Source organism: Sceloporus occidentalis, unplaced genomic scaffold, assembly GCF_023333645.1.
Source record: "Sceloporus occidentalis isolate IW3139 unplaced genomic scaffold, rSceOcc1.0.p SCAF_157, whole genome shotgun sequence".
NCBI classification, from domain to species: domain Eukaryota; kingdom Metazoa; phylum Chordata; class Lepidosauria; order Squamata; family Phrynosomatidae; genus Sceloporus; species Sceloporus occidentalis.
Window position 1 is genome coordinate 1968328 of NW_028317137.1, and position 9858 is coordinate 1978185.

The 9858-nt window shown below is 48.7% G+C and overlaps 2 protein-coding genes across 2 annotated transcripts; both read left to right on the top strand.

Annotated features, from left to right (window-relative positions):
- Window positions 1-573: 573 nt before the first annotated feature.
- On the top strand, window positions 574-6296 carry LOC149280412 (proteasome subunit beta type-7-like). Its single transcript, XM_089500653.1, has 9 exons — window positions 574-717; window positions 861-1066; window positions 1989-2082; window positions 2322-2419; window positions 3229-3369; window positions 3708-3823; window positions 4627-4685; window positions 5348-5499; window positions 6191-6296. The coding sequence occupies exons 1-9, from the start codon at window positions 574-576 to the stop codon at window positions 6294-6296; spliced, it is 1116 nt and encodes a 371-aa protein (XP_089356779.1).
- A 2351-nt stretch (window positions 6297-8647) lies between these two features.
- Window positions 8648-9747, top strand: LOC149280413 (histone H3-like centromeric protein A). Its single transcript, XM_089500654.1, has 4 exons — window positions 8648-8738; window positions 9080-9225; window positions 9420-9497; window positions 9613-9747. The coding sequence occupies exons 1-4, from the start codon at window positions 8648-8650 to the stop codon at window positions 9745-9747; spliced, it is 450 nt and encodes a 149-aa protein (XP_089356780.1).
- Window positions 9748-9858: the final 111 nt, after the last annotated feature.

Below are 9858 nucleotides of genomic sequence, written 5' to 3' on the forward strand. Positions count from 1 at the left end.
GGGGCAGCAGGGGGAGGAATTAAATGAGACGGAAGTCCAATATTGTAACGCCGATAACTAAAGAACGCCTGCAGCGATTTGCATGCAGTAAAGTGCATTGGATTCTATGTAAAACCCATTTGGACTCCAATGACCTAAAGCTAGAGGGTCAGAGCCTTAGATGTAATGTAAAGAAGTTTTACTGAGAAGGTGGTAGATAAATAGAAGAGCCTCCCAGCAGAAGTGGTAGAGACTAATACAGTAATACAGGAATCTAAACATGCATGGGATAGGGATGTGGCTGCTGAACCTAAGTGGAGATCAATCTCAGTGTACATAATGGATTAGGACTTGGACGCTAAACTGATGTACTGTCAGGGCCGGGCCGGCGATGATGGGGTGGTCCTGGCACTTTAAGGCCAGCAGCCGTCTGATGACGTAACGTTTTTATTCTCATGTAGCTTTCGGCTGCTGGCCACACACCGCAACACGGTGGGCCCCGTACCTGGGAACTCCCCGAATCCTGCGGGTCGCGGGGTCTTGACACGCCCCACTCCCCGCCCATTTCTCCTTTATATGGAGGTGTTTCCTGCGATGCATTGGGCAGTCCTGGCCGAGTCCCGCAAAGGTAGGCTCTGGGTAACGAGAGCCCACAAGTTCCCAGGTATGGCGGCCGGCGGCCCACCGCGCATTTGCCCAGTGTGCCAGGCGGCCGGTCCGGGCCTGTGTACTGGAAGCGTGAGGACCGCCATTTCTTTAATGCAGTCCAGTAAGAGTTAATCAGCCATGATACTTCCCCTTGGAGCTCGGCGGGTCCGTGGCTTGCGATGGGTTATTTAAAATGGAAAGTGAAAGCATTTTAATTTTACTTTCGGAACCAGAAAAGAGACTGTTTCAGAAGAGGGGAAAGACAGAAGAGGGGGTCGAGAGACAGCCTGACAGCGGAGGACAAACGGGGTGACGAACGTAGTGAAAAGACCACCAAGCAGGGGACCCCGGAACCTGTCCAGAGACCGCTCATCATGCTGCCAGCGCTCTCTGTGTCCCAGCCCCAGGAGGGAGGATTCAGCTTTGAGAACTGTCTCCGGTAAGAGACCCCCCACCTTAATATAACACCCTGTATATATATATATATATATATATATATATATTACCCCCAAAATATATTTAACCCTTTAACAACCTGACCACTGGTCCAATGTAAGCGTTAAAAAAACGCCTTTAACCCCTTTGGTGCTGAGGGAGAGGCTGCAGGTTTCCGTCCTCCACTTAATTATTACTGTATTATCAGCAGAGAGTAAAGTCTTTAACCCCTTAAGGACAATGGGCGGTCCCTAAACCCATTGAAAACAATGCATTTTGTCATTAAGGGGTTAATATTGATTATTATTATATATGTTGCATTGCGTGGCTTCCTCTCGGGGTATTCCGTATACCCGATACCGGAATATTGTTTTCAGAAGGTAGTTTTTGGTAACGCTCCATAAAGTCGGCCATTTCCCAACGAAAATATGTTCCGGTTTAACATGCGCCGTCATGCCCAACATGCCCTGAGGCATGTATATTTAATAACGGTTATATTCAGTAACGTGTCATTCCGGTTAATGAGGATGACGACTTTTAATACTGATGAATGTCGGGAATAATTATAATACTTAGTCCAGGACTTATAATTCTCATTTACATAAAATGTAATGTAACGCAATTGGCTATACTGACCATGTGATTTATTATACAGATTATTAGCAACCATATATACATGTTACAATCATGAGACTCTCATGTGAACGAGAAGAGGTGAACGACGGCCAACACTGAACTGATACATACAAATTTGTTGAAAGGGTAGTAGATCCATGGAATAACCTACTGGCAGATGTAGGGACCCCCAGATGCCCTACTAATGCCATATTAATAGGAAGCTGCTGGTGTGGCGGATCTCCTCGCGGTAAGATTTAAAGCCCGGTTCTCAGTAGAGGGAGTTAAAGGGTCATTTTCTATGGTTACAGGAATTCCTCCTTGGAAAAGTTGGGTCCAAAACTTGGCCTTCATCCCCCGAATCCCCGCAAGACTGGGACCACCATTGCTGGAATCATTTATAAGGTAAAGAATAAATAATATAATAAGAATAAAATGCCAACCTCTGAATGAGGCATCACAAGGCTGCTTTTATTTTTTTAATCACCGCTGAGACCTCATTTAGTTCACCGTGCCCAAAACACACAAACTATTAAAAGAAGGACAAATGGTGGTCAGCTTGGGCTTTGTGCACCTTCCAGGGGCCGCTTCTGTATTTCTAGGACCCCTGTGTGTTCTCACTGTATATTTATTTGTATCGTCAGGATGGGGTGATACTGGGAGCCGACAGAAGAGCGACAGATGATATGGTTGTGGCGGATAAGAACTGTGCCAAGATCCATTACATCACCGATAACATATAGTGAGTTCTATCTGTCCCATCTACCCTCTGGTCTGCCTGCCTACCTGCCCCATCCAGCTACAACTGGTCTACCTGCCCCATCCAACTACTACTGGTCTACCTGCCCCATCCAACTACTACTGGTCTACCTCCCCACCTGCCCCATCCAGCTACAACTGGTCTACCTGCCCCATCCAACTACTACTGGTCTACCTGCCCCATCCAACTGCTACTGGTCTACCTCCCCACCTGCCCCATCCAGCCACAACGAGTCTACCTGCCCCATCCAGCTACTATTGGTCTACCTGCCAAGCTGCCCCATCCAGCTACAACTGTTCTACCTGCCCCATCCAGCTATCTACCCACTGATCTACCTGCTTACCTGTGCCATCCAGCAACTGCTGGTCTTCTTGTCTACCTGCCCCATCCGGCTTCCTACTTACTAGTAACTATGTATCTATCTGTAGGTCTGTCTGTCTACACACCGGTCTGTCTGTATACCGCCAGGGCTGTCTACCTATCTGCAGGGCGCTCTGTATAGATAACTACCTATTAATCTGCCTGTGTCTGCTTGCCGGGGTATCTATCCACCTATCACACAATGCGTGTCGATAGCCAAGTCCTTGCACGTATAATCCTTACGTTAACATTCTATCCACCTACTAGTCAGGCTTCTTACCTGCAGGTCTGCCCGCCTCTCACCTGCCGCTCTACTCATATGTCTACCTGCCTGCAAGTGCCTGCCTGCCTGCCTGTCCGTCAATCAGCGGTCGCCTTCTTCTTACTTCTATGTATTTATTTGCACTGAAGTATTATCTCTTCCCTGATAGCTGCTGCGGTGCCGGGGTTGCAGCCGACGCTGAAAACGTGACCCGAGTCCTGTCCTCCAACCTTCATCTCCACGCGATGTCCACGGGCCGTGCGCCGAGAGTGTGCACGGCCAACCGGATGCTCAAACAGACACTGTATAGGTCAGAACGTCGTGCGAGATACAATGTAACCAACCCAATGCTCCCCCTGTCACTGGAAGCCCTGCCCAGCCAGGTGTCCATACAGGGGCAGGCAACCTTCGCCACTCCAGGTGTTGTGGACTACATCTCCCATGATGCTCTTACAGTCATAATGCTGGCAAAGCATGAAGGGAAATGTAGTTCACAACATCTGGAGTGCCGAAGGTTGCCTGCCCCTCACTAGACGGTCAGCTGGTCTCGGTAGGGATTCTGAAATGATCTTATTTACCAATCAGTTTATTTTTGGAAACATAATTATTTGTCTTTTAAATATATTGCTGCATCTCCCACTGTTTTAGATACCAGGGCCACATAGGGGCATCAATCATCATCGGAGGAACGGACATCCATGGTCCCCATCTGTACAGCGTGTATCCGCATGGATCTACAGACGCCACCCCGTTCACTGCCCTTGGTGAGGGAAGGAAGTCGGTCTCTCTGTCGCTCCCGCGGTTATTTATCCCGGGTCAGAATATCTGCGAGAAATCCCACCGCTGCTCCAACACGTGGGGGGCTCTAAAACCGGAAACTGCCACCGGCCATCAGGGAGCTGCCCCCGGCTGCTAGATTACGATGGATGTGTGCGTGTGTGTGCATGTATATGTGTGTGTGCATGTATATGTGTGTGTGCATGTATGTGTGTATGTGTGTATGTGTGTATGTATGTATGTATGTGTGTGTGTATGCATGTATGCGTGTGTGTGTATGTATGCGTGTGTGTGTATGTATGCGTGTGTGTGTATGTATGCGTGTGTGTGTATGTATGCGTGTGTGTGTATGTGTGTGTGTATGTATGCGTGTGTGTATGCGCGTGTGTGTATGTATGCGCGTGTGTGTATGTATGCGTGTGTGTGTATGTATGCGTGTGTGTGTATGTATGCGTGTGTGTGTATGTATGCGTGTGTGCGTGTGGACGAGGATCCTTTATTATTCTGGATCTGGTTGAATTGTTGCTGTCGCTCCAGTAGAACGGGGCATTATTATTATTTATTGTTTTTGTATTAAAATGGTTAATTTATTTTTTTCATGCTAATATTTTAAAGGAATTTTTTGATTGGTGGATTTGAATTTTTGGACCAGATTCTGTTCGAGATTCTATTTGACCAAAAATTAGAGGTTCCGCGGGGCGCGAGCTTACGTTTCAAACAGCCCCATCCCGAGCTAAACGTCTGAACGAGTCTCTGTCCGCATCGCTCCATGTTCTCTTCTCTTTTCCAGGGTCGGGGTCGTCCGCCGCTATAGCTGTTTTGGAAGATCGCTACAAGCCTTACATGGAGGTGAGAATCGAATCCATTCCGAAATGGAACCTGGAAATTTGGAATCAGGAAAAGGGTTACCGCGCATGGTTAATGTGGAGGAATGAGGGGGAATGAGGATGATGGGATTGTAGCGGAGGGAGAAGTCAGGGCCCTGGAGATCTCGAAAAAGGTGGGGAGAACAGATGGTTTCTTTCTAGAATGCAGACTGAGGGTAATAACAGGATCGATCGCAAGTGTCCGGAATAGCCGTGCTTTGGGAGAAGATGCAGCTGCAGAGCTGCAGCTTCCCAGCACCTCTGTGGTCTGAGGATCCTTGCCACTGATTGGCTGAACCAGAGCTGGAGTTGACGTGCAAGGAAAATGTGAAAATAGGTGGCAGGCGGGTATAGGGGCAAATGCATGCGGGGATCGAGTACTCCATGCATGCGCAAGAGGAACCGCATGTAAATTTAAAGGGACCTCTCGGCGATCAGATGCCATGAAGAGAATACGGAGAATAAAGTCAAGTCAGGAGTCCATATCAGGGTCAGTCCGGAGCCCGCGTGCGAGCGGGTAATAATGGGGATCTTATGTAAGCGCACACTCACCGGGTCCTCGGAGGCCCTTATATACAGAACCGAATAATACACAATAATAAGATGACGCCCTTTACCCGTATCGTCTGTCTCCACGTTTCCCAGTTAGAGGAAGGGATGAAGCTGGTCACGGACGCCATTACTGCGGGGATCCTGTGTGACCTGGGATCGGGTAGCGGGGTGGATCTGTGCATCATTACCCGGGACGGGGCGCGTATCCTGAGAGGTCACACGGACACCGAGACCCGGGGAAAGAGGTGAGACAGTTCTGTGTACGCAGGGGTGAGCGTCCGCCACCATCTCACCCAGAGCCGGCCCGGGGGGTCCATGGCACCAAGACGGCGCTATTACACGGGCGGTGATTTCTGGCGCTGGCGTGCATTTGGCGGCAGTATTATGATTAAGGTGACCTCACCTCGCGGTAGTAGCGCTGCAGCTCACATTGCCAGGTGCGTTAAGGTGAGTTGTGTGTGACTGAGTGTGCTCGGGAATGTTAGTTTGTTAGCGTATGTGTGTGTCTGGATATGTTAGTTTGCGTGTTTGTTGTGTGTGCCCGTGTCTGGGTATGTTAGTGTGCGTGTCTGAGTATGCTAGCGTGTGTGTTTGTGCATGTTAGTGTGGGTGTCCGGCTGTGTTGGTCTGAGTCTCTGGATGACAGGGTTTGTATGAGCTTCTGCGTACGTATGTGTTAGTGAGTGTTTGGGTGTGTGCGTTAGTGTGAGTGTCTGGGTGTGTGTGAGTGTCTGGGTGTGTGCGTTAGTGTGAGTGTCTGGGTGTGTGTTAGTGTGAGTGTCTGGGTGTGTGCGTTAGTGTGAGTGTCTGATGTGCTAACGGATGTGGGTGTGGCTTTTTAGTTGGGGGAGGGGCAACATTTCACTCTCGGACCCAGGCATCACGTGTAACACGTGCTCCCTCTGAGTATAACAAGCCGCCTCTTTATCACCGTAGACTGGCCTCGTACCGTTATCCCCGGGGAACCACGGCCATCACGGGAGAAACGGTCAAACGGTTGGAGCTGGTGGAGGAAACCGTCCAGACCATGGATACAGAATAACAACAAAGAGTTGATGGGATGTTAGCGCTTAAGATTCATTCAATTTGGGAAATTACGGTATTTTTGATTCACGCTTTTAAAAAAATGGTAATCTCTTGCGGCCCTCTTCGTTTTACAAAGTTTCATTGTCTCATGGTTTAAACATCATGTGGATTCCGTGTTATGCTACACAAATAAAAATGTCTCAGACGTGACCCGGGATCTTTGGTGTTACTTGGCGTCATACATGTTGTGCCTGCGGTGGACGTGATCCACAAGAAGCCCCTCCCACCGAAAATGGAACGTTCCAGTTAGCCGTCCATCAGAATGTCCTGACTCTTCAGGGGGGAGTGGCTTAGGTAGGGGCAGAGCTAGCCCCGACTACCTTCAATTTGTATGAGGGTGGGAGGGGCGGAGGGCAGGTAGTGGGCGTGTCCCCAGGTACAACCATCGCAAAGATCCTGTTGTAATGATTCATCGATTGTAGCCGTGCGACCAGAACCAGTTGCATGCCTCCCAACTTTCCCGCATTATGCAGGACAGTCACGCCTTTGCCACTTTGCGCATGCGCAGCGCTGTCAGTGACACTCTGCCCTGATTCGCCAGGGGTAGAAGCTAGGAGGTAGTTGGGTTATCATTAAATCTGAGTAAAAAAAAATTAAGGAATCAGGCTGGGTGACCTTGAGAATCCGCCCACTTACCCTGCCATAGGGGCGAACACCATGAAGGATCCCATACATACTCCTATGACACAATTCCATAAAGAAGCCAGAGTTTGGGGATAATTACAAACTCCCTGCAGCTATGCACATGTTTTATCCTAAACCACGTGGGTCTGATTCGAATTAACTCAATGCTGGGTTGGATATGCTATTGGTAACTAATATGTTAAATTAATATATAATTTCTGTTCATATGCCACACTCAAGATGGCGAAATTGGTTTCAACGTCCTTCCTCACCATTATGAGGCTGGCAGTTCACCATCTCATAAACCCCACCAAGATGGCAGCCACTCCGCACTGTTACTAATGTTCCCGTTAATAAAGTATATTGAAGAAAAAAAAAGTTGCGTTCAAAAAAGACGAGAGCGTGAATTTATAGGCCACACCCCGTGTCTCCCGTCACTTAGCAACGACCCGGCCTGGCTGGGAGATGTTTAGTTTCAAATACCCGGATGTGACGTCAGAGCAAGTGCGCGAGATTTAAAAGGTAAGGGCGATATATTAGTAAATAAGTAAATATATGTGCCTGGCGTCGCGGTATATTGCCGTACGCTTTGTATAGGACGGTATGGATATAGGGACGCGGGGGGTTATCCCGGCTGGAGGTATACAGGTATCAGAAGCATCTGCATGTTTCCCTGACAGCTTATGGCAGAGTGTTCCAGTATCAGCCCCAGACCGGGGGGTATTACTGGGGTAGATAACAAGCCAGCTAAACAGCCCCAAACTGTACAGACAACTGGCAGGGGGTGAACTGCCCCACTGGTGGGATCAGACTGGGGCACTTTGCCATACCAGAAATCTCTCGGGACTTTTGTTCTGATCCTAGGATGAAGAGGACCTGTAACTGACTCCTCCGATAATCTGATTATATGGGAAGCTCCCGGTGCATGCTTTTGCTCCCTTTATGTTGTGGTTGATATCCCTGCTTGAATGCAGGTGACTCGGTTAAGTGTGTCTTGAAATAAGGACAATAATAAGTCAAGGCTTCCATGCTGACCGGTATGACAGAAGTTTGGTGAGTCACTGCATAGAATCTTCATGATGAGCCATTAAAGGGTTAATATGTAAAGTCTCTCGGGTATGAACATCTTGTACAAGCAGGCTGGCGTTTTATAGCATGGGGAGGGCGCGAGGGGTTAATGGGGTCCCGCTGTGGCCTTTTGTAAGAAAGCTGTTGGCGAATAGAGTTTGTTGCCCCACCGCTGGGATTAAGTTGTGAGGGTGCATTGCTGGGGTGGGTGATGAGCGTATATAAACATAATTACTATTATTTGTTTTATATAGCACCATCAAATTCCGTAGCGCTGTACAATGGGTAGACAGGACATAACAAACTGACTAACCGAGACAACCGCATAGCAACGCCGAGCAGGTCGGGTGAAGGTGACAAGCTTTTCAAATTCACTGGGAACCCTGTAATTTGTATTTTTTATATAAGGGTTTCAATCTCCTGTAATTGTCACGGAAAGGGATATCGGGAGTTCTCCGGACGCTGAGAATAATCCGATTGATTGTTTTGTGTAATAATGTCAGGTCTGTGTGACGCGTCTCGGAGGGGCATTTTTTTTTAACCCCGTGTGGTCATTTTTCTCCCCCAGGAAGTTGATGTGGCTGGAGTGTAACCAGTAACTCTATACCGATCGCCATGAGACCGAGCGGAGCCACCCCCCCCTCGAAGAGGAAGTCGCGTCCCCCACAGAGGAGGTCGCCCCCGGAACCTGTCGCACCCCCCACAAGTAATGATGGCATCGCGTACCCAACCCAGACACTTAGACTCATCCTTAATGCATAATAAATACAGAAAGGGACTTAAAGTACAGGAAGGAATCTAACACCAGAGGGGCCGAGGCTGAGATGGAATAGCAGGAAGTTTTACTTTACTGACAGGGAGGTAGATAAGTGGAACAGGCTTCCAGCAGCAGTGGTAGAGGGTAATACAGTGAGGGAATGTAAACATGCATGGGATAGACATCCGGCTCCTGAATCTAAGACGAGACCAACGTGGGGTTTGGGGGTGAATGTACGCCATGTTTGTTGGGATTGGGATTTTTTTTTTTTTTACATCATCTCTTCGCAGCTTCCAGAAGAAGGAGGAGAGCTGAAGAGGAGAGAGAGACTGCCCAAAGGAAGCGATTCCGGCCGGGAACGCGAGCGCTCATGGAGATTCGCAAGTATCAGAAATCTACCGAGCTTCTCATCCGGAAGGCGCCGTTCCAAAGACTGGTAGGAAACTTTCAATCATCTAATCTTCTACCTCCAATATTTTTTTTCAGGGAATGCTTTGTAGTCGGGAGATAAAGCTCAAGTTGCAACAATAATCTAAAAATGAAACCAATCTTTTATTATTCCGTCCGCGTAGAAAACATGGAGTGGGAGCCGGCCGGCCGTACTTTATTTCTTCTTATTTGTCTCTGCAGGTTAGGGAGGTTTGCATGACGTACACCCGCGGCGTGGCATTTAGTTGGCAGTCGATGGCGATCATGGCTCTACAAGAGGTGAGTAAAGCCCTATTCTCTGTAGAGTGAAGGGAATGGCCGTTAGAATGCTCGGCTGTCGCTCTATCGTAACCTCTGTCCTTCCCTCCACCCCGGTACCCGCTCTCCCCTGCAGGCCGCCGAAGCCTTCCTTGTGCGCCTCCTCGAAGACTCCTATCTCTGCAGTATCCACGCCAAGCGGGTCACTCTCTTCGTTCAGGACATCCAGCTGGCCAGGAGAATACGGGGGATCACTGAAGGACTGGGTTGACGCTCATTATTGGTTCTCGCCCCTCAACTTCCCAGAACAGAGTGTTTTTATTTTTCTAAATTTAGCAGAATTGATGGAATTACAATGAATTTGTTGAACACCCCCTTACCC